At 39.1% G+C, this 27477-nt stretch overlaps 1 protein-coding gene across 1 annotated transcript in view; it reads right to left on the bottom strand.

Moving 5' to 3' along the window:
- Positions 1–3927: 3927 nt before the first annotated feature.
- LOC134299902 (uncharacterized) overlaps positions 3928–27477 on the bottom strand; it is an 87792-nt gene continuing 64242 nt past the window's right edge. Inside the window, exon 2 of the mRNA XM_062984054.1 lies at positions 3928–4677. Within this exon, the coding sequence (XP_062840124.1) occupies positions 4068–4677 (610 nt within the window). The 3' untranslated portion in view covers positions 3928–4067. The remainder of the gene's footprint in view (positions 4678–27477) is intronic.

The raw sequence follows: 27477 nt of genomic DNA, 5'->3' as shown, positions 1-27477 counted from the left end.
TGTTATTATTCAGCACCGGCCAGATGTGATTTCTAAAGTCATGTTTAATAAACCTGAATTACTTCATGTTCAAAGACATAGCCATGTAAGTCTGGAATATCAGTATGCAAAGTGATCTTATAGCACTTTAGGGATGTAGAGAAGAAAGCTGGTATATTTCATGTTGTAATTCTATAGGTTTGCCAAGTTGGATACAAGGTGGTGCTCCTGAACTGATTGTAGAGCAAAACAAGTTACCATAAAACTCTATCAAGCTGGATGAAGCTACTTGTACTTTCTTACCTTCCAAATTCCAACATTCAGCTATAGCAGTCACTCCAAACATGACTATTGGCTTGTTGGTGGAGAGTGGAGAAAAGACATGGAGGCACCAAATACAACAGAAGTGGGAATTCATCAATGCCCCCTCCCTCCCATTCTCCACCAGAAAGGAAAGAGCCATGCTGAGAGTGGATAACCGTGGCTGAAATGTGGAGTTCGGAAGGTAAAAGAGAATGGGTACCTTTATTCCCCTTGACAGAGTTTTATGGTACCTTGTCTGGTTCTGTTCATGATTAATGTTAAAGCTGCCACATCCCATAACAAAACAAGTAATTATATCATTGTATCATACTTGGAAATAGCTTAAATTAGTCTGTGTTTGGATAGGGAATTTCACAAGGTCAAACTTAGCTTATTATGTGCTGGGTACCCAGTTACAGTGATTCTATTCCAAAAAGTGGGACATCTATTTCTTTAGGTGTAAATGAACTACTACTCCTGTTATCACTGATCATTGATTAAGCTTGCTGGAGCTGATGGAGATTGGTATTCAGTCACTGGAGGATACAGATGTGAAGGGCCTGCCTTTTAAAGAAATAGCAAACAAAACAAACAAAAATCTTTATTACAGTCATAGACCAACATAAAGAGAGTGGGATACAGTCTCATAAAAGCATTGTACATTAAAATCTAAAAGGCTAGAAACAGAGATATGTTGAAGGCTAGTGAACAAAAACTATTCAGAGAAGGGGACTAGAAAGGGATATAGAGGGAGGGAGATTGATGGATAGGTAGGAGCACTCAGTGCACAAGTCTAGGGGATTGTGGGAGGGGGAACAGTGATTTACATTTCAGTTAGCTGATAGTTCAATCGCTAACTTTTGGATCCAGTCATCACCCAGTGGATTTTAAGTGCTGCTGCACAAAACTTGGCAATATTATAGGGTATAACTGAGTTGGTATCTGAGAGCAGCAGGGTGGTGTAAAATTGTCTTAAATGGCTCGGGTAATTATATAGGAAAGGCAAAATGAGTCTTGTCCGAATGTCCTTGTAGAACAACCACTGGAGGAGCACATGCTCAGTTGTTTCTATTTGACCTGAGTCGCAGGGGCAGAGTCTCTCTGGGAAAGGGTCTTCCGGTTCCAGTCCTTGAGTACACCTGATGGAAAGGCATGACATCGAGGCATTGTGAAGGCTCTCCGATGATTGGGAACCTATAAATTTGTTAAGTATGCCATCACAGAGGAGATATCTGCTGGCTTCGTTGACAGTAAAGGTTGGGGAGCAGGTTAAATCCAACTGGTGTGCTGTGTCTGAGATACATTGTTAGATTAGTGCTTTGGCTTGATCGTATTCCATACTGAGTAGCAACCCTGGAGAGAAGCCCAAAGATGAGGTTTTTATTGCTACTGCCTGTTTCCATGTGGACTGGAATTCATCCTTCATAGTTAGTGGGTCAAGACCAGGAGGAGCATGGAATATTCTGAGCCACTAGTTGAGTATGACCACCCACACCCTGACCTCCACTTTCATAAACCTGCCTCCAGTCGCAGAATGACATTGGGGACACATTTTGGTACTTGCAGGGCTGATCTCAAAAATTTTGATTGTACAAGCTCTGGGGGACAACATTGGAAAAGGGGCCTAGCTGGGCTCCATACAGGAGTTGTGTCACTGGTTTAGCTTCAAAAAGTTTGAGTGATGCAGGTATGAAGTGTCCCCCTCTTGACGAGGTATTTTAGAATAGCAAATGAGCTCCTTTGCACAGACGCGGCCACATGGTCTCCATGGACTCTTCTGCTACTGTTGGATGGGAGGACTACTCCAAGATATTTGAAACATGAGACCTGCTCAATTTTATGTCCATCTATGCTCCAGGTGTGACTCTTGGGTCTTTTGGCAAATGCCATGATTTTGGTTTTTTAATAATTAAGTTGGAGCTTATCTGCTTTACAGTACTGTGTTAGCGCTGTCAGTGCTCTTTTAAGGCCAACAGATGTTCTTGAGCATACAGCTGCATCATCTGCATAAAGTAAGGTGGAAATATGTCTTCCTGCAAATTTTTTTTTGGGGGGGGGGGAGTGGAAAGCCATGTTGTGAAGATGGTCCACCATGGAGTTGATGTAGAAGTTAAATAGTAGAGGGGCCATGATGCAGTCTTGCTTGATACCTTTAGAAATAGTAGTGTTTGTGTTTCTGTTCTGATAAACTTGGCAATGGATTGGAACTGATTAGTTTTTGAAAGCTTACCATAGAAGAGCACTATTATCTTCCTATTGTTGCTTTCCCAAACCCAACAGAAACAGCAACAAAATTATGGTCAATGCTGTTCCATAACATGTAGAAGCTTCTGTACACACATAGCATGTAGGACCATTTTTCATGAATTCTGCTGAATCCATGAACATCAGGGTTCTGAGTGCACTGATGCTAGAGACATATCTATTTAATGAAGCTTTGGTTCCAAGTTCACTGATCACTGCTTTGGAAATTTAGCTAAAGGAATGTACATCATGGGGTTTTAGAAGATAACATGAGAGAAAAATGTGAACTTACTATAGACATTTTAAGCTGGAAATAATACAATACTAATATCATGAAAGCCAGCATGAGTGGTTCGAGTGTTGGAGGCCATGGAGACCTGTTGGGTGACTTTACCCAAGTCTCAGTTTTTTCAGCATCAGAAGAGGACAATGACAACTCCCCCTCTGAATAAATCTTGTCAATAAAACCCTGTGATAAGTTTGCCTTAGGATTTCTACAAGTCAGAAATGACTTGAAGGCACACAGCCAAATAATGACATAGAGCTTTGTTTTGTTCTGGGCATGTGTATATCTTTATAGTTAGTAACATAAATAGTTACTTACTGGTTAGTATTACGTATGTGTATCTCTCTATATGACACATTTCAATCATGTACTGCTGACATCTAATACAAATTTATGTAGTCTTTCTTTAGAAGAGTTCTGTATGGAATTGTTTTCTTCACATAAACAGAGAAAGGGTAAAATGGATAGTCAAAATTTGTACTTTTAAAAATTGTGTTATTATTTTCTCCCCTTTTTTCTGTAGAAGGTAGCAAAGCATTTTACTATTTTTCCAGAACGCTGAGGAGTCCCAACGTTTGCTGCTAGGCATGAGGAGACAGTGAAACAGCTCATTTCCTCTGCTGAGCAGTGGTTGCTGCCTTGTACAACACTTATTTCAAAGCACGCCACAGTTTAGAACTATAGTGATCCCCATTAATATAAAATCATTGACCTCTGCACCTACTGGTGCAGCTAAATTACATTCTGCTACTCAACAGCTGCCACATATGGGCCCAGCTCTTTCAGTCATGGCCAAGTGGCCTTGATGTCAGTGCAGCCCCTCCCACGCACAAGGTTTGGTTTAAATGAGAATAATGCACTTTCAAAGAGCCAGGATGAACACGTTTCCTGGACAGGAGTCTTTTGAGTGGCATATGGCCTTCTTGCAGGCAGTTATTCAGTGCGCTTGGAGACACTAAGGCTTTTCCACCCCTGAGCTCATTGGTACTTAATTGTTGTTTTTTTTTAAAAAATGCATAGTTTATTTATTTTTTTATTTTTTTCCAACATTTATATCCCGCCCTTCTCACCCAAAGGGACTCAGGGCGGCGTACAAAATTGGCAACAATTCGATGCCTATACATAATTAAAACAGCTATAAAAATCCAATAAAACAATTAAAACAATATTAAAAATATAAAAACATATGATTAAAATCCATTCCTCCAAAATCCTCGTGCTGTAGCCGTAAATCAGTCCGGGTCGTCATTATCGTTTAATCTTCAAAAGCCTGGGCACATAGCCATGTTTTCAGGGCTTTTCTAAAACTCAAAAGGGTTGGGGCTTGCCGTATTTCTCTGGGGAGGGTGTTCCACAGCCGGGGAGCCACCACCGAGAAGGCCCTGTCCCTCGTCCCCACCAGCCGTGCCTGTGAGGCAGGCGGGACCGAGAGCAGGGCCTCTCCAGATGACCTTAGGGATCTTCCTGGCTCATAGGAGGAGATACGTTCGGACAAGTAGATTGGGCCAGAACCGTTTAGGGCTTTATAGGTCAAAACCAGCACTTTGAATTGGGCTCGGTAGCATATCGGCAGCCAGTGGAGCTGGCTAAGTAGGGAGGTGGTACGCTCCCTATAAGCCGCCCCAGTTATTAATCTGGCTGCCGCCCGTTGTACTAATTGGAGCTTCCGGGCCGTCTTCAAAGGCAACCCCACGTAGAGAGCGTTGCAGTAGTCCAAACGGGATGTAACCAGAGCGTGGACCACCGTGGCCAAGTCAGACCTCCCAAGGAACGGGCGCAGCTGGCGCACAAGTCTTAGTTGTGCAAAGGCTCCCCTGGCCACCGCCGAGACCTGGGGCTCCAGGCTCAGCGATGAGTCCAGGAGAACCCCCCAGACTGCGAACCTGTGTCTTCAGGGGGAGTGCGACCCCGTCCAACACAGGCTGTAACCCTATTCCCTGTTCAGCCTTGCGACTGACCAGGAGGACCTCTGTCTTGTCTGGATTCAGTTTCAATTTGTTCGCCCTCATCCAGTCCGACACAGAGGCCAGACACCGGTTCAGGACCTGAACAGCCTCCTTAGTGACAGGTGGGAAGGAGTGACAGAGCTGGACATCATCTGCGTACAGATGACACAGAACCCCGAAACTCCTGATGATCTCTCCCAGCGGCTTCATGTATATGTTGAACAACATGGGGGACAGTACTGAACCCTGCGGGACCCCACAAGTCAATGGTTGTGGGGCCGAGCAGGTGTCCCCCAGGACCGGAGCCACTGCACATAGTTTTGTTTGTGAATTTCCTTTCCTTCCCTCCTTCTTCTTTCCTTTCAACTTTCAATATTACAAAGCCAAGAACCATATCTCAAGAATACTATGCTCTAAAGAAACCTTATATTGATACAGTTTGAGCATCCCTTACCAAAATTCCAAAATTTAAATTACTCCAAATTCAAAATTATTCATACGGATGACTGACCCAGTGACACTTTTGTTCTGTAAGGGTTCAATGTGCGTAAACTTTATTTCATGTCCAAAATTATAAAAATATTCTGTATAAATTACTTTCACAATACATATATAATGTCTATCAGAAACATACATGTTTTGTGATTAGATTTGGATCCCATCTACAATATATCTCATTATGTATATGCAAATACTGTACCAATATTCCAACATGGGGGGGGGGGTCCAAAAGGCAAAATACTTCTGGCCCCAAGCATTTTGGATAGGGGGTATTCTACCTGTATTACAGCACAACACTATGATATCTTCTGTCATGACAGCCATCAGGTATGAGTAAACTTGAGTCTCTTTCACACTACACAATTATAGCATTTTGAAACCACTTTAACCACTATGGCTTCATCCTATCAAATCCTGGGATGTGTATTTCCTGTGGGATTTAGAACTCTCTGTCCTGTACTCTTTAGTATACAATCTTGGCACTTAAAGTGGTTTCAAAGTGCTATAACTGTGTGCAGTGTAAAAACTGTTGTGTGATACTAATGGGAATTACTTGTATGTAAGGTGTTTTGAAGGGGCAGCTATAATGGTAGCATCCCAACACTCATTAAAGGAGTGGTGCTACTACACCTTTCTTCTCCTTAGTAGGCTGGCTCACCCATCGCCACATAACCAACATGGCAGAAACACATAAGAATGACATTCCCAACATGTATGGCCAAGCAGTCTGACAGGGGGCACAGGTCTACTAGAAGGAGATGTACTGAGGGCTTGTGTAGATATAGAGCTGACTCTGATTTATGGTGTAGATTCCTTCAAACACAAAATAAATAATACACAAAGGGTTATGCCTGTTCTGCCTAGCCTCCTCCCAGATTTATGTTCCCCTTTAAAATCCGTTAAGGTAATGAAGAACAGAACAGAAGGCGCGCCTGGGCACCACATTATCGAGGAGGGAAAGAATAAACTAACTAAGTGAATGCATTGATTCCATGGAGAAGGGTTGAAAATACAGTTACAAATCAAGCCTTGCAAATTGTATCAAGCTACTGGTGTGCAAAGTGAGGTGGAGATTTCCACACAGGCTTTTCTATTGTCTGGAGCAGAGCCCACTGAAAATGAATAATTTGTACTCTTGTTTCCCACCTGGAGATGACCCATGAAAACTAGACCCAGGGCAGCCCTGAGAACTGGCAACCCTACTAAAAAAAGAGGTGCACACCTAGAAACATGCTGTTTTAGGGTGCATTTACATTGTGGAGTGAATGCAGTTTGACACCATTTTAGCTTTCTGGCTCAATTCTATTTGAATCCTGTGATGTGTAGTTTAGTGAAGCAACAACATCTTTTGGCAAAGAAGGCTAAAAACATTATAAAACTACAACTCCAATTGAGTGGTGTCAAACTGCATACATTCTACAGTGTAGATGCAACAGTGTACTATATGGGTTTGAGTGATATGAAGTGATTCACCTTTTATTGAATTCTTTATATAATACATGAAAGATTATGCACAAAAAACTGCATTTTACTTGAAAGTGCAAGCGATGCACTTTGAACAGTGATGCCATCTATGTTCTTAGTGATAAGTACAGTGGGTTCTTAATATCCTCTGGAGTTTAATTTCAGGATCCTACATGGATACCAAAATCCATGCCCTGCCTCATGCACAGAGGAGGAGTTGTTCAAAGCTACGGACAATGTGATTGCTGTTGCCCACTTTTGGCCTAAAACTGTTTAGCTGTTTGCGATTCCTTTATTTTATCGCTTTTAACCTTATTTATTATGCAATGCTTTTGACACAAAATTAAAAAAACCCAAAATCCATGGATTATTAAGTCCCATTAAATACAATGATATAGTAATATGGCAAAATTAAAATTTGATTCTGGGATTCATCAAATACAGTAGTCTCACTTATCCAACATAAACGGGCCGGCAGAACGTTGGATAAGCGAATATGTTGGATAATAAGGAGGGATTAAGGAAAAGCCTATTACACATCAAATTAGGTTATGATTTTACAAATTAAGCACCAAAACATCATGTTTAACAACAAATTTGACAGAAAAAGTAGTTCAATACGCAGTAATGCTATGTAGTAATTACTGTATTTACGAATTTAGCACCAAAATATCATGATGTATTGAAAACATTGACTACAAAAATACATTGGATAATCCAGAACATTGGATAAGTGAGTGTTAAGTGAGACTCTACTGTCTATATATTTTAAAGCCATGGATGGTGGAATCCATTGATACAGAATCTATGGACTGTATACATTTACTTATCTCTTACTCTCACTGATGTTTCTTGAATGTTTTTCCCTCCCTTTCCATTTCATAATCAGTTATTTGCTCTTCCCTCCTTCCCACAACTTTTGCCTGAAAAGTGGAGTTTATTTGCTCACTTTAGGTTATGGAGGTAGATGGGAGAAAAGAGCAGCTATAATAATGGAGAACCTTTCTGGGTAACCAAAAAGAGATAACAAAATAGGCACATGTTGCAACCTCTTCTGTTTTGCCCATAAAAGGCAAGGAAAAGGAAGAAAAATTTGGAATAGATACATTTTACTGCAGCCATTCAAATGAAACAAAAATATTTTGTATGTTTTTCTTTCCATTCTGATGTGTCAACAAGCATAAAGGGAGAGGGGGGGGGGAAGAGGACAGCTTTAATTGTGGCCTGTGGAACCTGACTACAGGATGAGCAACTCACTTCTGAAAGCTGGCACCAAGCAGAGGGCTCTCTTTCCACAAAGATGCCCTCACCCAGTCACACGACTGCTAATTTGGCTTTTCTCTTAATCTCTGCAGAATGCGTTGAACAGAAGCGAAACTATGCGCATGCTAATGGCTCACTTTCTTCATGCTTCCTCTCCCTCCCTGAGCGTGTGCGGTGTGTGCAGAGCTGAGCTGGAACAAAGATACACTAATTATTCTCCATTAATTTGTCTGCTTGAATGGTCCTAAATACCAGAGTGATTAATTAGCGCAAGGCAGCTAGGGCAGGATGTCACACCCTTCCCTGCGTTTAAGTGTCAGCAAGGTTATGCTCAAGTGTTGACAACAGCATATCTTTAATTTTCTCCAAGAAGAAAAGTTTAGTCAGTACAATTAATTTGAGCTTGGCTAGCTTGCAAGAATGAATATAACATATGGAATAATATTACTGCTGTGCATACATATTTCTTCCTTTCTCCCCACATCTCCTTGGGGTATAGTAAAACTTTTTGGGGGGCAATTCAGTTATGTTTTTCAATAATTATTTCAAATTGGTTTAATTACCTTAGTGAATTTTGCAGTTAAAAGACAACGGATCATAAAACAGTTAGAAATTATTATCCGTAATGGCTCAAGATGTGGTATTCATGAGTAGCTAGATATGCAAGATGAATTGAAAGGCAGAGAGAAGCAATGTCAATGCAGTTTGTATCTTTCTATTTTTAAGCTGTCTCACTAGGATTTGCAGATAATTGTGTTCCAATACCATCTTAAAAATGTGGACTCCTTAAATTGCTCTCCCTCCTACAATAACAAGAAAATTATATCAAAGTAATGTGAAATTAACATTAAACTATTCATGTCATATTTCACCTGTGATCATGATTCATTCATCTTCATTGTTCCAGCACTTGCTTTACACATATGCCATGCTTAACAGACAGTTATTAAAGGAATAGATAGCAGCAATGTAGTACATTTCCCTGCAATTACTTTAATAATAATAATGGGAAAGCTTTTGTATAAATTTGCAGATCGGATATGGTCTCTCTCCTGCATCATCAGTACAAAAGAACGATTGTCATTCCAGCACTGCTACAAAAATGAAGTGTATGTACTTGAAAAAGAAATAATAATACTTCTGGGCCTGGAGGTGTTACATTATTCCAACAATTCTCCAGTCATACCAGAATGGAACTTTTCCAGACTCTGATTTTAATCCTTTTTTTATTCCATGGAATTTTGTCCTACTTTTTTCTAGATCTTGCTCTTTTGGGAATATGGTTTTCAATGCAAATGAAGAAAAGTCTAATTGAAAACCAAAGCCCAATCCTAACCAGAGTAGACAAATGGAATCAATGGGAACAAAACCGTATGTAGTTCCATTGATTTAATAAGTTTACTGCAGTTGGCACTAATAATTAGATTTAGACCTAAAAGACTAGTGAGCAGCAGGGCTACTGAGAGTGGGTTCTGGCCCAAGTGAGTATTTTCATGGGTGAATGCAGGCCAGCCAGCTGGATAAGCAGCTTCAGACCAGGGTGGTGGCTCTAGGTCAGTGGTTCTCAACCTGTGGGTCCCAAGATGTTTTGGCCTTCAACTCCCAGAAATTCTAACAGCTGGTAAACTGGCTGGGATTTCCGGGAGTTGTAGGCCAAAACACCTGGGGCCCACAGGTTGAGAACCACTGCTCTAGGCCAAACAATAAAAGGCCTCCCAGCAGGGATCAGCTAAACTCTCAGATTATAAGCAATAGATTGGTGGAATTCTTGGGAGAAAGTCAGGAGAGACTGCAAATGGAGGTGCATAGAGTGTTTAAAATCAATTTGAAAGCAGCAAGTCAATGAAAATGGCCAACATATATGATAGTTTAGTTTGTTCAAAAGTATGTTCGAGATCAGATATTACAAGACCAACACATATCAAAAATGAAAATTAGTGATCAAATATTCCTAGCTGTACATGAAAGGAATTGGATCTTCTCCTGCTCCCTGCAACTTCCAGTGGGCCAGCTCTCCAGGATCAGTCTTCCAGGTGGGAATGCTTATAATGCTCTCATTGACAAGAAAGGCTATGTGGACAGATGGCAATACAGAAGAGAAAGGTGGCTGTTTGATGCAGCAGATGGAGAAGCACCAATGCATCTGGAGTGGTCTGGCTTAGCCAGAGGAAGGAGGACTTCCTGTGCACCCTTTCTCAGCAGTGGGAACAACTCCCAAAGGAGTCCAACTTTGTTTTCTGACCTGCTTAATGGCAGTTTTAAGATTCTAGAGGACAGCTAAAAATGTTTATGCAAGCTTTCAAATTATGTATATTATGATTTTGTTTCAAATTTGCTGATCTTACAATGGATATCGAAAACAATAGACAATATTACCAAGGAAGGGACCCTGAATCCCAGATGGCTGTCTCCTAAGGTGCATCTACACTGTAGAATTAATGCAGTTTGAAAGCTGTTTAACTGCCATAATTTGGCAAAGAAGGCTAAAGACCTTGTAGTTCTACAAAATCTGCCAAATATTGCTGGTGCCTCACCAAACTACAACTCCCATGATTTCATATAATTGAGCCATGACAGTTAAAGTGGTATAAAACTACATTAATTCTTCAGTGTTGATGCACCCCTAATATTTCAGAGCATTGCTCACTTCCATTCTAAAAAATGCAGTGTTGTTTATTTTCCCCACCATTGGCAAGTTAGGGTATATTTCCTTTAGATGCTAAACTTATTTCAGAGGATTCCCCCTGAGTAGAAAATCTTGAGTGTTTTTCATTCCATTCTTGAAGAGTACTTTTGAAGCCTAAGTGAAGCAATTACTTTTCTGTTCCCTTCTCCTTCTGTGCAATTCACATTTTTTCATTTTAAGCCTACATTAATTGCCCAACGTCTTATAGAATTTAAACAGATATTTTCCCTACTGCCAGTTACCTATTACCTGCTGTTTACTAATATTTGTCTTCTGATAACACCTGAAAGATAGAAATTGCTTAAAAATCCTATTTGTGGAAAAGAGCCTGGAGTGTTCTAAGCTTTATCAGAGAAACATGTGAATTTCTCATTATCTCAGAGGCCTAATCCTGAGCAATTAGACTAAGCACAACCCAAATGCTATGGCAGGAGGAAATGTGGATACAAAGAAAGAAACACTTCTAGATTTCTAGGGCTTTCATTCCTATGACACATATTCAAGATCAAAGCTATGGGAAAATATTACAGTGAACATTTAGTCATGTAGAGCTGGGGAATGTGTGGTGTTATAACTCCCATCTGTCCTAGCCAGGATAGCCTATAGTGCAAAATGCTGGGAGTTGTAGGCAGAGCCGGTCCAACAATGAGGTGAATTAAGCAGTCGCTTGGGGCGCAAAACATGCGGGGGCGCAATCGAGACTTCTTTTTCTGTTGATTTCTTGTAAAACATGATGTTTTGGTGCTTAATTTGCAAAATCTTAATGTAATTTGATGTTTAATAGGCTTTTCCTTAATCCCTCTTTATTATCCAACATTTTAGTTTATCCAACATTTTTATTTTTCAGTGATTGGTTTGGGGGGGGGGCAAAATTCTGTTTGCCTACACTTGAAAAATACCTAGGTTGTACACCATCAGCCTCTGGAAAGCACATTATAGTATATATGCTCACTTCGGTTAAATAATCTGGGCAGGATGTTATATAGTATTACTAAAGATATGCCAAGGAAATGCTATCTGATTTATCTGATACCCAGTGACTGCACCCAGATATTTGGCACCTGAACCAGAAGATCTCACTTTTCCTTCTTCCTCATAGAAAAAAATGTAATAACAATAATATATAACCAGCAACTGGGCACATTTCAAGTCATCTCAAATCTACTGCCTGAAACAGTCCCTCTCATTCTGTGGCCCTGCTCTACAAAGAGTGTGCTTTCCAAGAAAAATAATTGAGGTTCCCAAAAATTAGATTTGATGATCAAGATGCACGAAAACTGTGAAAAGGAAAACACTTGACAAAGGAGTCAGTAACAATATTCATCTATCATTTTATGTTTGCCCTCCTCCTACTCCTATCTCCTTCTCCCCCTCTTCCTACTTCTCCTTTTCATTTTCTTCTCCCTCTGATACACTTCTGGAACATTTTTTATAGAATTCCAATAAACCTTTCCTTACTCAGGTGTTCTTCCAAGAACCACTTTGTATGCTAAAATTTTAAGATTTGCATCGATGATTGTTTTAAGTATACTCCCAAAATAAAAAGTCCGAATAAAATGTTTGTTTGCAAACATCTGCAAGATATTGGAGTGGCTGCTTCTGCACATTTAATCTTGAGTTTGTCTCTGCATAATCACTAAAATGGTCTACATACTATTTCTGCTACATTAATCATTAATAGGCTTGATGTTTTAATTTATGCTGTAGTTCACTAAAGTGCGATTTGTTAACTTATTATTTTATAGGTCTGTTTTAAGGCCCCTTCCACAAAGCTGAATTAAATGCTTTGAACTGGAATACAGCATACAGCAGTGTGGACTCAGATAACCCAGTTCAAAGCGGATATTGTGGGATTTTCTGCTTTGATATTCTGGGTTATATGGCTGTGTGGAAGGGCCCTAATATGGGTAATGAGAGCTTTCCACTGGTAGCCAAGGCAAAACTACTTCTTTAAAAGAAGTAAACTTTTCTCAATCAACAGTTTCTTTTTGTCAAAAGTATAAACCACAAGAAATGTGGCAGAAACCTGATATTGGCTTTAGGGTATGAACCTTGCAAAGCAAAGTTACATTTTGACAACCAGACATCACCAAAGGGAGGGTGAGAAGAAACATGTGCACACACTAGAAGAAATGTCCAATAAAATAGGTGTAAGGTCTACACAATGGAGTCATCCATGTATTTTGCACCACTACATCAGGGTCACAGAAGGTGTTTTATTAGTGCAGTCAACAATAATATCGGGATTTTTATTAGTAGGAAAAGAGTGAGAGACTACTAATTATTTTTCAGCCTGAGGGGCATTTTCCCCCTGAAATGACTGTTAATTTGATCACTGTCGTTCAGTTCACAGATTTACATGAACTTACTTCAGTGTGACACATGCTTAAGAACCTGGCTATGACTGTTGCTTTATTAATGGCTTTCAGCGAATGCATTAAAAAGTGCTAACTGGGTGGGTGTAAGGGTTGATATTGATAGTATTCCGAAGGTCGAATCCTTTTGGAAGGAGCTAGCCTGGAGCCCTTTCTGTCTGATATTTTCTTTGTTCATACAATAGGATGTTAAGCCTGCAAGAATGAAATAAAAATCCCAGGGAAATAAGAAAGGCTGCTGTTGTCCCAGATCTGACCTAAGAAGTTGTGTTAGAAAATATATTTATTCAGTCGTCTGCTCCTGACCCGGGCCACAACAAACTTTGAAGAGCTAATACTTCTTAGGTAAGATCTTTAAGCAGTAACTTACAAAATGTTTGTATGTATTTACAAAATAAATAATGTTGTAAGGGATTATGTCTAAATGAGACTAAAAATTCTGTCTATGGGTCCCAGCTCTCTTTTTAAATGTGTTCTTGTCTCTGCATTATCCTCACTGTGATCTGAGTTTTTACTCCTTCTTTCTACACTTACTTTTATCTGTACAAAATCTTTATCCCTTTATGTGGGAGCAAAGAGGGAATAAGACAGGAGAGCACAACTTTGTCTCTTTCTTGCTTAAGCTGTGTCACCTTCTAGACATTTATGTACTCTTTCTTTTGTCCTTCCCGTTTATTTTTTGAGAGAAATCCTTTCTTCTAAACATCAGCATCTTATGGTTCAGTGCCTGATTAACAGAGGTAATAGTCCTCAGAAAGAAAGAGGTGAGGTGAAAATCTAAGGGGGGAAAAGACAAGCAGAAATAACTTTTGAAAGTGTGAGAGCTGCTTTACTAGGATATAGAAAGGACAGTGATAAAATTTTACAAGATGAACTCATTCTGATGGGTTTCGAACTGAGAAAGCTAGAGCTGCTTGCATCAACCAATAGCACACATTATTAAGATTATGCAGGGCTTGTGATATGAACTATGCTGGATTACTCTAGTCTGAAAATCCTTGTAAGGATACTCTAGCAGTTCTACATGTGCAACTTGAAGGTGGCTCAAGGACGAGTTGTCTACAAAACAACTCCCACCCCCATGCATGTTGGTATCAAGCCAAAAACAATGCATTAAAAAACTCACCAGAAAGTTCAGAATAAGTCAGATAATGCACTATTGGTTGCTCAGAATATATCCCATTAAGGGATAAAAACCAGGACCAGAAAATGCAGCATTTGTCATGACACCCTAAGTGTTGAAGGACTTTTAAAAACACGGAGACACAATTGGTTGAAAGATAAACAATTACTCCCCAGGAGAGGAAACCACATTATTTCCATGGGAACTCTTGCCTTCAATTCCTTTGGTCTCCTTTCCTGTCCCCTGCAACAGTCCAGTGCTGATCCTGAACGGACATGGATATGCACATTTGTGCATTTCAGCAGACTGGGTAAGGGAAAAAAACACAATTTCTGGTAGATGTCTAGTTGTAGATGGGCAATCTTGGTTCCAATCTATAATCAGCTGATACTGTGGCTACATCCCAGACTTTAACCAGTTCCTGGGTAGATGCCACACAGTGAAACCAGTTTTTTAAAATCATTTTCAAGACTGGATTATAGTGTATGTGTAGACCTGCACGCTCTCTGTGTGTGTGTGTGTGTGTGTGTGTGTGTGTGTGTGTTTGTTTTTTGTTTTTTTTACAAATGGTGCAATGCTTTTGACATCATGGTGTTCATTACAAAGTAGAACACAAGTACTAAAAATAGTGGGTGTAATTGCCATTCTGAATTGATGCATGAAGTCATATCAGTTACCAGTTAGACAGTCAACCCTTCCTCTTTTCCCCTTTGAACAGTATTATTACAAAGTATGCAGGGACAATGTTTTCGGGAATAAAAAAATGTCCAAGGCCGATGGCTGTTGGAGTGGAGCCACTAACCAGTGTCAGAGAATACTCTTAGACTGAAGTTTCCTAGCATCTCCATGTCAGAAGAATACAAGTCGCAAGATCTGGAAAGAGCTCTTCTTGGTAGATGCCACATAGAGTTGTCCCACTCTCCCCAGGTTGCTTCCTGCATCTGTTATGGTGCAATGATATGGGATCAGTGGTTTATAATTTGGTGAGCATCAGCACTCCTTGGCATAAAAGGCTAAAAACTTTGTGAAAATACAGTGCCCATGATTCCACGATATTGAGTCAATTTGATCTGGGATCAAATTGCATTAGTGTAGGTCCTACACTCCACTAACACTTTCTGCAAATATGCTGACATTTTGGGAGACATTTGCTTTTTAGTTAAGCATAAATACACGTGGCAGCATATCCAATACATTTGTCCACTATCTTAAAGATAAAGCTTGGTGGGGAAAATAATTGGGTTCTTAACTGGTTGAACTGGCCTTAAGATGTGCCTCACTGGTTGAGGCCAGGCTTGATGCAGCTCATAGCCTGATGGGGGATTCTAATTGCTAGGGCTGAAATATTTTTCTCCTGTTCCTAACCATAGAAAAATGCATATTTCATGGTAAATTTTTACATATTTCACATCACAATGTCCAAAATGTAGATATTTTATGACTAAACATAAAATATTTATTAACGTAGAGAAATAGCTGTGTCACATTCAAAGATAAATCACAAACCTTGTGATGACTGTGGGAAAAATATGGCTCTCATTGTCACTGTTTCTCAGCGATTCAGCAGCACCATTTTGGCCATGATCCATTTTTTGCTTTACTCAACAATCAACTATCTGTCCTCAGTTCTTTCTGCTGCATCATTTTGGTGAATCCAGCAGAAAATGGATAATAAGACAGAGGCATTAATGATGGGGTGCACTGATAATGCTATTTTGGTCTAATACTGAAGGATAGCAATTTTCGAAGGGTATGAGTATGCTTTTATAATCCTGTTACAAGTGGTTTAGCATCTTTTTTATTGAACCATTATTCCATGTTGGCCACGACTCACTATAGGACAGGTATTGTTCTGGGATGTCTTCTAGAGGAAACAGAACAACCACCTTTTTCCTACTCAATTCATCCCTTCCAAGGTTAAATGGCCAGGCTATTTCCTAGAGACCATGAAGGCCTGAAAGGATGGTCTTTAAGTGATGTGTCTGGAAGAGAGAGAAAAATGCAATGAAACAGAATGGATGGGGGTTTACCTCTCCTCTGAAAGGCTGCGGTTGAACTAATTCCTTAAAAGATAGCTGTCCCTCAGTCAAAGGTCTTGTTGGAGTATTATTTCTTGCTATATTGCTATATTCTGCAAAGATCATTAAAATCAGTCAGTATTCAAATTAATCTGATTTTCTTATAGGTATTTCCTGCTTTTATCTATCTCACCTAGCATATTATGTTTTGTAATACATATCTATCTTTAATGGTACAGTTACAAACACATCCCTTTTCCAGACAAATATAGCTATTTCATGTAATCATAATACACTTTTGCAATTGCTCCTGAAAAATCATACACAATATTGTTGCCCCGGTTTTTTCTGTTCTACACATTACATTACAATTGCAAAGAGATCACAATTTCAAACTGATGTTTTCTTCTCTGTGACCATAACAAATCAATTTGTTCTTATAGTTTTATTTCCAAAATAGTGAGAAGCATTTCCACATTTTAAGCTCATAGCTCACCTGGCCTTCTGATTTTTATCTTGAACTTTTTAGATGGGTATCAGAAATAAAGTTGATCAGTGCTTCAGCAGTCCACAAATAATGGTCAGTTCACCATTTTGAGAAATATAAATACTAACTTCAACTTCCAACCTATAATGAAACACAGACATTTCTTCTTAAGTAGATATTCCCCCAAACTTGAAAGAAATGGGCATTAAAATGGCAAATGGGTTTCAATATGAGCAAGGGTAAAATTATGCATAGTGGGACAAAAGATCTCAATTTCTCATCATAATAGAGCAAGAAAGGCATTGTGGAGTTGGTAGACAGTTTTATGGGGTGGGTGGAGGGTAGCCCTGTGAATGGCTGCTGTGAAGGAAAAAAAGGAAATCCCTTGAAGAGAATATTTAGGGAAAAAACCCTAAAAATTAATCTGGCAATACTGTTTTTAAACTGCCCTTAAACATACCTATGGTATAATTACATCTGGAAAATGCTACACAGTTCTAGAAATCACAAAAAATGTAGAGTTTGAAAAAGTGCAGTAATGATCAAGGGACTAGAACAATTCTCCTGTGAGGAAAGGTTGCAGTATCTAGAGAAAAAATAGTAATAAGACACATGATAGAAGTGTATAAAATTATCTATAGTGCAAAGAAAATAGGTCGTGAGAAGTTTTTCTCCCTGTATTTGAATCCAAGAATCCAGAGTCATCCACTGAAGCTGATGGTGGGAAATTCAGGATAGGCAAATAGAAAAATGTCTTGATGCAGCAGGAAATTAAGCACTACCACAAAATGTAGGATGTTTCTACACAGACGCTATAATGCAGTACAAAGGAGGCTCAAGGACGGTGTGTCCACAAAATGTACACCCTCAATGTGTGCTGTACCACAGATCAAGCCAGTAACAATGCATTAAAAAAACACAAAAGATCCGGAATAAGACACTGCTGCCAATTGGAGAATATCCAATGCAGGGTTTGAAATAGATGATCCCAAATGGACATAGTTATGTGCATCAGCAAATCTCAATAGACTGGTTAAGATAAAAAGCCTGTAGTTTTTGGTCTAGCCACAGATACTTTAGTTCCTGAGTTCAGTTCTGTTCTGTTCCATAATCACCAGATACTATAGCCACTGTCCAAGCCTCAAACCAGTTCCAGCTGTGCTTGTGTAGGATCTGCACAGCAAAATTGGTTTGTTTTAATCCATCTCCAACTTGGATTGTGGTCTGTGTAGAACTTCCTGTAGTGATGATTGCTAACATGGAATGATTTTAAGAGGGATTTGATAAATTCATGGAGATTAGGACCTAATAGAATAAGCAACTGACTGGCACTGCGTGAACAGAATGTGACACTACTAGATAGGATTTTGACCTCATTTAGCATGGCTCTTCTCATATTTTGAGTAACTGTTAGTATTTATATTCTCAATAATGAAATACTGGGTTTGTTCCTGTGTTATGGCATCTCCAGGTATAATCTGAAACTTGGGTAACATGTCTGAGTTCCCTTCTACACTGTCTGATAAAATCTGGATTATCTGCTTTGAACTAACAATTCTGGTGACAGGCATCTTATGAATAGTATCAAAAAGATGCAGGATAATTTGTAAATTATCAAATTTTCTATGAAAAATGGAAATTAGATACTTTGTATTTTTATTTCCTGTATATAACATTGAAAACCTGTTTGGTGAAGGATAGTATCTACCTAATGGCTTGTCACTCTCTTGATTTTACTGTTGCAGTCTTCTGTTGATAGGAAATATTGTAAAAATGTGGCTTGTCTAGACTTTACAGTATCTTTTGTGGTATGTTATATTTTGATATTTTCTGCTTTGATAATCTGGATTATATGGCAGCGTAGAAAGGGCCTGATGTCATGTTTCAGGGCTCTGTCTGGCAATGTGAGCAGAGTTTAACCAAAACAACACCTAGTTTGTGTCAAAAACTGTTTTACTAAAAGCAGTAACTTTAACACTTAGTCTCCTCAATGTCCAACTACAAAACATAAAGATATCCCTCTGCTGAAGTTAAAAAACCAAGTCCCAAGTTCCATAACACACATGAAGTTCCCAAAATAATATTAAATAATTCAGGTAAAACAATGTCCATTTTCCAGAAGCTCAACTATGTTCCAATCCAAGAGTCATGCCAAGAAGTTAGTCCACATTCTAACACAGGGTTTCAGGTTAACAAGCACACAGCCACATCCAGGGTTCATCATGGCACAAAACAAGATCTCAGAAATCAGGTCTGGGCATCAGGATCCACACGACCTGGGGAAGAACAGTCAAAATCCACATCCTAATACAATAGATACTTTTCTCCCAAAGAGCAGTCTCTTGCAAAGCTTTTTTATGCAGCTGATTACAGCTGCATCCCATTTCAGCAGGCCTCCCAAATGATCACTGCAACCTGCAAATCTTTACAGGGAAGGTCAATCTGACCTCTTCCAAACAGGAGAAAGTTTAACCCCTTCCAAACATTTCACATCAGCTATACTACAAACACCAAATTGCTGGTCATGACACATGAAAGACAGAAAATGCATCTACAAAGGCAACAAAATCTGGGGCTGGTCTGAAGCATTGCTCTAGAGCATTCTTCAACTTTGCCTAATGCAGGGTGTTGAGAGCGAGATGGCTCATGTAAATACCATGAAGCCGATTCTCACCTACTTTGACGTAAAATGTCCGTGTAGATATGCCCTCAGTTCATTTTCTGCCATCTTTTCCTATATAATCTCAAGACCATGACCAATGGAGACTTTCCACTTCATCAGATGGGCAAAATTATCTGTCCTATGCTGATTTCACCCCTCTTCAGGCATGGAGCCCGCCGGCTCCCATCACACAACGGTCTACTTCTGGCAGGGCTCTGTGCAGCAGTGGCGGCCAGATAGGAGGCTTCCTGTGTTGCACTGAAAACAATGGGTGGAAGCCGGGCACTAACTCCCCCCCCCCCTCCGGGTGGGATGAGGTAAGGGGGAAATCATACAATGTGAGGCGGCTGGTTCCCCACACCTGAAGCCAGGCCTCACCAGAGTCACTATGATCTGTGGTGAATCCGGGCTTGATGTGATAAAATCCTTTATGTCTTTGACTCCAAGTCAACACTCACGCCTCACTTTGGCTCAACATCTTGATTGATTCAGGAAAATCTGAACACTTGCTTAGTGCTTACTATGAGAGGGCAGGTAGCCACTTTGACTATATTCCCATATCTGGATACAGAGTGATGTGCTCAGAGACAGGATATCAGCCCTTATGTAAAAGACAGAGATGGCTGTTTCTATATATTTTACTTCTCTCCCTCCTCTCCAACTTTTAGATCTGGAAATGCCTCAGCTTGCAGCTTTGTGTGTATGTATTTCTCCAAATGAATGGATTTTAAAAGCACATCTCTGCCTGAGATATTAATTGCTAATTTTGGCATATATTTTAGAAAACTAAAAAAAAATTGCAAACAGTTTTCCCATAGGATTTCTTGCCCAACAAAAAATCAACCCTCTAGTTTTCAAGAAAGCCATATCTGGGCAACATTTGTTGCAAACTTCCACCATTCTTTGGGTGCTTTAACACAGACAATCCTAGCACAGACAATCAACATGCATTGTTTAGTTACACCTTGAACCAACCCGATATAGTGGTTCAGTGGTGGAGTAGGAGTCTGAACGACCAAGACTTAAACCCACTGAGCCATGGAAAGCCACATCTTGGCTACCTTGGCAAATCACATTATCTCAGCGTAGGTAGAAGGCAATGGCAAGCTTGTTCTGAACAAATTATGCCCAGAAAATTCCATGAATAACCTGGATTCCGTAAGGATTAATCAACCTTGGATCACTGCTTACTACTTTCACATTTGGTAAACATTTACTCCAAACATAAAGCTTTCAACTATTTGCTGCTTTCATTAATCCAAAAGGAGCCTTTGACTCCATAACAAGAAACCTGTTGTGGGACAGGTTGAGGTATTTGAATATTGATCCCAGACTTTTGTTTCTAATTAGACAACTGTACTCCAATACTATTTGCCAAATTAGATGCTCTGAGGAAGGCCAGCTAACTTGTAGAATTAATGCTACTCATGACAAGCAGGGCTGCATACTGGCTCCTACTTTGTTCAACATATTCCTGTATCATTTACCCCAAGCTTTAGCATTGGTGAATGGTCATAGTCCCAAGTTCCATTCTACATATATTCCCTTACTCTTATATGCAGATGTTGCCGTGTTATTGTACTTATCTAGTATCAGCCTTAAACATTTGATTCATTGCTTTGCCAGTTTACTGCAAAATAAATATACTGGAAATTAGCTATGTTAAATCCAAAATTCTCATTCTTGCCCAAAAGTGGAAGCCTATGTCTTGGCAGATCAGGGGCCAGAAAATTGAATGGGTCAAATTCGTTTGATACCTTGGTATTTGTTATAGATATAACCTGTTGTGGCTCTCACAGCAACAAGCAGTAATGGCTTCTGCAATACCAACATCCCAGCAATATATCGTTTCTTCTACAGTAAGGGTAACCAATATATCCCTGCTGCCCTCAAGGTTTTTGAGGCTAGGAATGGTTCTCTGTTACTGTATGGCTCCTCTATTTGGATTTCTGCAATCAATAAATTATTTAATACACCACATTTCAAGTTTCTCCGGAAACTAATGGGGCTCCCTAGATGTGTGTCTTATGCCGTTCTATGCATTGAGACAAGCCAAACTACTCTTGAAACCTTGGCATGGATGAGAGCAATAAAATTCTGGCTGCATATGCATTTTCGGGAGCCCCCGGTGGTGCAGTGGGTTAAACTGCTTAGCTGTTGAACTTGCTGTCTGAAAGGTTGGCTGTTCAAATCCAGGGAGCTGGGTGAGCACCTGCTGTTAGCCTCAGCTTCTGCCAAACTAGCAGTTCGAAAACATGCAAATGTGAGTAGATCAATAGGTACCAGTCCGGCAGGAAGGTAATGGTGCACCATGCAGTCATGCTGGCCACATGACTTTGGAGGTGTCTATGGACAGTGCTGGCTTTTCGGCTTAGAAATGGAGATGAGCACCAAGCCCTAGAGTCAGACACAACTATACTTAACATCAGGGGAAACCTTTGCCTTTATCTATACATTTTCAAGCAGACCCTGAGAGTTATATTCCCTCTCTGTTATCAAATCATTTTATTTCAGAATGGTATTCTTTGATTTTCAGAAAAATTGAAGCAATTGATCTGTTATTGGGAGCACTCTTACTGCCAGGGCAGTAGCCAGAAAAAAATGGGGGGGGGGGTTTGAACCTCTAGCACCCCCCATCCCCGCTACAAACCTGTCAATATCTGCTTGAGATAGTGCCTGGAGGGACTCTTAATGTTTTGCGTCTCATAGATTTAGCATGGGGATTTGGTTAACCAGTTAAAATTCATGAGTAAACCAGGGTTTTTTTATAACCTGAAAAATTTTGGGGGGGGGGGGGGTTGAACCCCTACCCCCCCCCCACTACAGGCCTGCTTACTGCTCACAAATGTGGAAGCCTGCAAGTCAGTCAAGTACAGACTTTTTGATCTTGACTTCCATAATCTGACTCTTTCAGCAAAGACAACTTGTTCCCCTACCACATCATTAATTCCATGCGAGCATGGACTCATTGCAGCATATCTTTGCATTTTGATTAATCCCAGAGGAGAGCTTTGGCAACTGCAAGCTGTAATGTGTTGCCATCAGCTCTTTTGGATGGGAGATATAAAAAAATTGGAACGTCCCAAAAGAGTTTATTTTTGTGACTTCGTCTCTGTTGAAACACTTCATTATTCTTTGTTTGTTTGCCCCAAATACAATATATGAATGAAATAAAGGAATTCCATTTCTTCAGTGTTTTCAATGGCAAGGGTGTAATAAAATCCCATATCTTCTGAAGAACTCTGATGCATTCTTTTGTGAGACTGTTGCAAATTTTATCCTTGAGATTATTAACTTTTAAGTATGTTTTCTTTTTATCTGTGACTTTCTCTTGTTGTATAAACCTGAGTTGTATGCCAATTTTGTTGTATGTCAGTAAAGGCTTCGTGTGAGGTCACCATAAGTCTGCATTGGCTCAACCATACTTAAGAACAACAGTTAGTCCGTCTTTTTATTCTTTATTAGAGTTGCACTGAACAATGATGGGGAAGGTGGTGCATTACAAACCAGGGACAGAGGGTGGTTTAGTAACCCAGTAAAATTTGTTGGTAAGGCAATATCACTCATCAGGAAGCACTCATTGACTTCAATTTCTTATTTAATCATTTAACTTATTTTAATGCCTTTGTAATAATTGTGCAACAGTGACACTGCATATACACTCACAAAATAGTACTCCAAAATAGCTTCCTGATTATTAGAAAGGGAGCTAGCTGTTACATTTCAAGCAGGGAAAGAAATCCCCAGCCATAATATTGAATAGATCCACTGGATGTGCCTCCTGTTCCCCTTTAGAGGGTGCACTCCAACCTTAATGGTTTCAGTAACAAGCAGGCTTGAAGAAAACCCCTGATGTAATTTAAAAGAATCTGCATAGAAATCAGTGGAACAAACCAGGAACAATTATTTTGAAAATTGTGGATAATACATTTTTGGTCTAGTAACACTTTCAACATTCTCTCTCTGTGTATATATATGAATATACATCTGATATTCTTCCAGCCACAGCATATATTTTCTGAGAATTCCAGTAACTTAAGTTGATTCTCCCTCTGTTTTTGTGGGTTTTGAAGGGGGAAGAGGAGCTTTGTTGGCATGCTAGCAACTCAGCTTCTTTCCCAGTATTTGCCATTAATAGGTCTAACCATATTTGCACTTACACATCACTTTAGGAATATGATTTCATTATGCTACAAAACAATTCAGTGTACAAATATTAATTAGTCCCATTACATCTTCCCATAGAATGAATAGCATAGCTCTTTCAGAAAAGTGAAAAGATATATTTGAAATTCCAGAGTTAGAACATGGATGATAAACTCTGTGTTCTGTATCTTTCCTTGAATCATAATCCTGAATTTTCCAAATGAATGACCTCATCACATTGCCGAAAATAAGTGTCCCAGGATGCTTAGAGCCTTCTTCGGGGACAAAGCCCCATGGCAGCTATCACAGGTCATGTGACTTTTATCTATGACTTTGCCCCTAATCGGGGTGAAAGTGATGCTGGATGCTTTTCCTGCAACATGAGACGCTTCTCATGTTGTGCTGGTGCCAATGGAGCCTGTATTATGGGGAAAGCATCGCCATGCTGGTAAAATGGGATCTATGTGAAAAGATCGCAAGTCCCTTATCAGGCAATTTTTCAACACAGCTTCTTGGACTTCCCCAGTTTTTGATAAACCCCTCCTTAGGATCCCTGTCTTGAGTGGTATCTTGTCTGGCTAATTAGCACACCTTGTCTTCATGTTTGCATCATATTCACATGCTTAGTGATATAGCCTTAAGGTACTTTGATGTAACCACAAAATAGTGATGTGGTCTTAAGATATTAAAATATGAAAACTAAATTATGTTTGTATTCTATATACTAGACTGATTTTGAAAATCAGGATCACAGCACATCCACATAAATATCACTTAACACAATTTCTTATCAATTAAAAATTTATGACACTACATTGCTTCTCAACCAGCTTTTTAAATCTTGCTTTTCTCCCATCTATTATCTTATTTATTGTAAAACTTTAACGTATTCCAGAAATGGCCTGTTCCATTGAGGTGTTTTTTTATTTATTTAGGGAAACTAGCCTAATACTGCAGAACCAATGTTATGAAGTTGTAGTTTTAGAAAAAAGACAACATATAAATAATTCAAATTGCTGAACCAGTACTAATGTAAAATTACAGTTACAACTGAGTATCACTTCCAAATTGGTTCTCAGTTCTTATTGTTCCTGGAAGACACTCACGTACACTCATAGAACAAAAACAACCTGAAAAATGGGGTCCTCAAACTCAATATTATCAATTCACATGAGAGGAATATTTCTGTTTCAGCTAGAAATCCAAATATTTCTAGGATAGGAATAAGGAGATCAGTTTTAGCGCTGCCACCATGGAAAGAAATCTTTGCACTATGCTTTTGACAATTTGGTTAAATAAAGAAATATTGGCAAAAACTATTTGTAATCATTATTAGTTTGATACATGTTACCCTCTAGAAGAGGAAGGGAATTATTTTTGTTTAGGCAACATTAAATCAATCCACCTGGAGCTAAGTACTGGATGTTACTATAGAAACTTTACGGCCTGTTTTACTATGACAAAGGATCTTCATCTCGTCCATTTCATGCTCCTGTCTCGACCTACTCCCTCCCAGGGTTTTATTATCTCACCCTTTAAGAGTATCTGCAGGAGCCACAGCTGTTGTGCTATTGTAATCGGAAACAGCTTTCGCTGAGTGAAAAGCTCTGCTCTAAGAGGTCTCATGGGCTATCAACATTATTTTGTGTCAAAATGAGAATAAAAGCATTAAAATTTAACAAATGAACAAAAAACACAGTACAAATAAATCAGAAATGTCCAAAAGCCAAACCAAATACAGCAAATTTAATTTCAAGTACTAATTTGTTTTTGTTTTTTGGTTTGTTTGTTTTTTAAAAAAATGTTATGATAACACAGGAGGGAACATACAGACCTAATAATAACTTTTCTGCAAAATCAGAATTTGGGATTTTACTATCTTAGTGTTTGCCCATAATAATGGCATCTTTGAATATGATTGAAAACTCTTTTTGGGAAAGTTGGGTATACTCTGTTTTTGACAAATACATGGAAGGTTAAATATTTTGGAACATTCTTGTCACATTCTAAAATTTAATTCAGAAGATATACAGTGAAAAAGAAGAAGTCAACCAGCCAGTAACAAATTGTACCCTGATTTTATTTATTTTAAGGATGAAAAATCTAAATCTAAGTTTACCATTGGAAGATACACATGATATGCAAAATCTGCCTATATTTGAAACAGGTTATTGATTATTTTCTGTTGGTTACATGAAATTACAATATGGCTGTTAGTAATAAGTAGAAGCATTAATGGTTTAGTGGATCATCTAATGATTTCATTTCATAGAGTCTACCATGGGATTTCTGCTGACAGCAGTTTCTTTTGTTCCATCAGTCACCAATGCTGATGTATGAAAACTTTTTTCTATTTCTTTTATTTCTGTCCATTGCAGCTGGCCTATGCTTTTAAGAATAAATTTAGCTTTTGGTTTTAGCCAATAAAGCTCTTGCAATTGAATCATCTGTTCTATCTATCTAACTGGTAAAATATCTATGCATCCGTAACAACAGGGAGATTAGCCAGAGTTATTCATAAGGATTTGAGGCGAGCCATTCTCCAGTTGTGTTAATTGTTGCATTGGGAGGCCAGTGAATGGTGAATGGTAGCTTGTTAACTTGCTAAGCAGCTGGTCAGCAGGGTAGTTTGATTCCAGCAAGGCTCTTGACACCTCTGCCAAGGGTTATTGATACCTCACACCCCAGCTGAGACAGATTGTTTTAGTCCTGCTTCATATCCATAGCACAGTCTGTAGTTAGAGAAATAGTGATTGACAGCTCACACCTCCTGGGCCCTTCTTACTACCAGACACAACATCTGCTATGCCCTGTGGAGCAGTGAACCAACACACACTGAAGAACTGTTTCCACTGTTGTCAGGGTTGATTTTCCTTAACCCTTTCCACATACTCTCTGGAGATCCATAAAGAGATTTTTATTAGCATTATTATTTCTTATTAAAATCCTTCCCAGTATTCTTCCCCAAATCTAATATTTCACTAAGCACAGAACTGGATGATTATGTAAGCTAACAAACTCCATTCATTATAGCCATCAGCTCAACGACTGCTAATTCCAAAACAAACCTTTATTTAAAACCTGTTTTGTGCTGTTCCCTAACAGAATTGGAAAGTACAACCTGATTCCTAGTGGCACAACAGTTGAGAAGCCATTTAGTGTGGATTAATCACAGGAAATTTAATTGAATTTGAGATGATCAATATTATACACTTGGGGGAAGCAATCAAGTGGTTATGAAAAAGATTGTTTCTGAACTCAAGATATGGGTCAGGTTTTGTTAACTGTTATTAAGAGGTGACAAAGAAGTATCATTATGAGATAACACAAAACAGAAATGAGCTTGGGATATGCTTTCCACTATGCTGATTCATCTATGAACATGTAAAGTGATCTTATGTCTGATTATAAAAGAAAGTTCATTAAATATACATGTGAAAAGATTTTGTAAACTGCATTGAGTGCATGAAAAATATGGTATAAAGTGTTGAAGTGTTGCCAAAATCAACTTCTGGCTTAAACACAATTGACATTTTGGAATACCAATTTGTCTCACTCATGTTTATAACATGACTGACAAATGATGTTGGAACCCACTTTCTAACAAATGTAGTAGGGCACAGATTTGTTTATGGTATGTTAAAAAAAGTGAAAGTAACTGCACTAGCTACAATTTTAAAAGGAAATAAAAGAAGATGCTAAAAGGCACATTAGCCTAATATCTCTATTTGGCCAGCTCTAGTCCCAAAATTATGTAAGCATTTGAGTAACTTCTAAACTCTTTTCAGTACCAGGAAGAGCTGGTATCCCTCCTGCTTTCCAGTTTAAAATAATCACTCCATGCAAGCTCCATGGCCAGTTTATTAACCACTGCCTCCTCAAATATTTCTCTATTTTCCATCTATACTGAGGAAAAAGTTTGAAGATACTCAAAAGCTTGCACAGTGTGTGTGTGTGTGTGTGTGTGTGTGTGTGTGTGTGTGAGAGAGAGAGA

Source organism: Anolis carolinensis, chromosome 1, assembly GCF_035594765.1.
Source record: "Anolis carolinensis isolate JA03-04 chromosome 1, rAnoCar3.1.pri, whole genome shotgun sequence".
Lineage (NCBI taxonomy): Eukaryota > Metazoa > Chordata > Lepidosauria > Squamata > Dactyloidae > Anolis > Anolis carolinensis.
The sequence above is the reverse complement of the archived record's forward strand: the minus strand, read 5'-3'. Positions and strand labels throughout refer to the sequence as shown.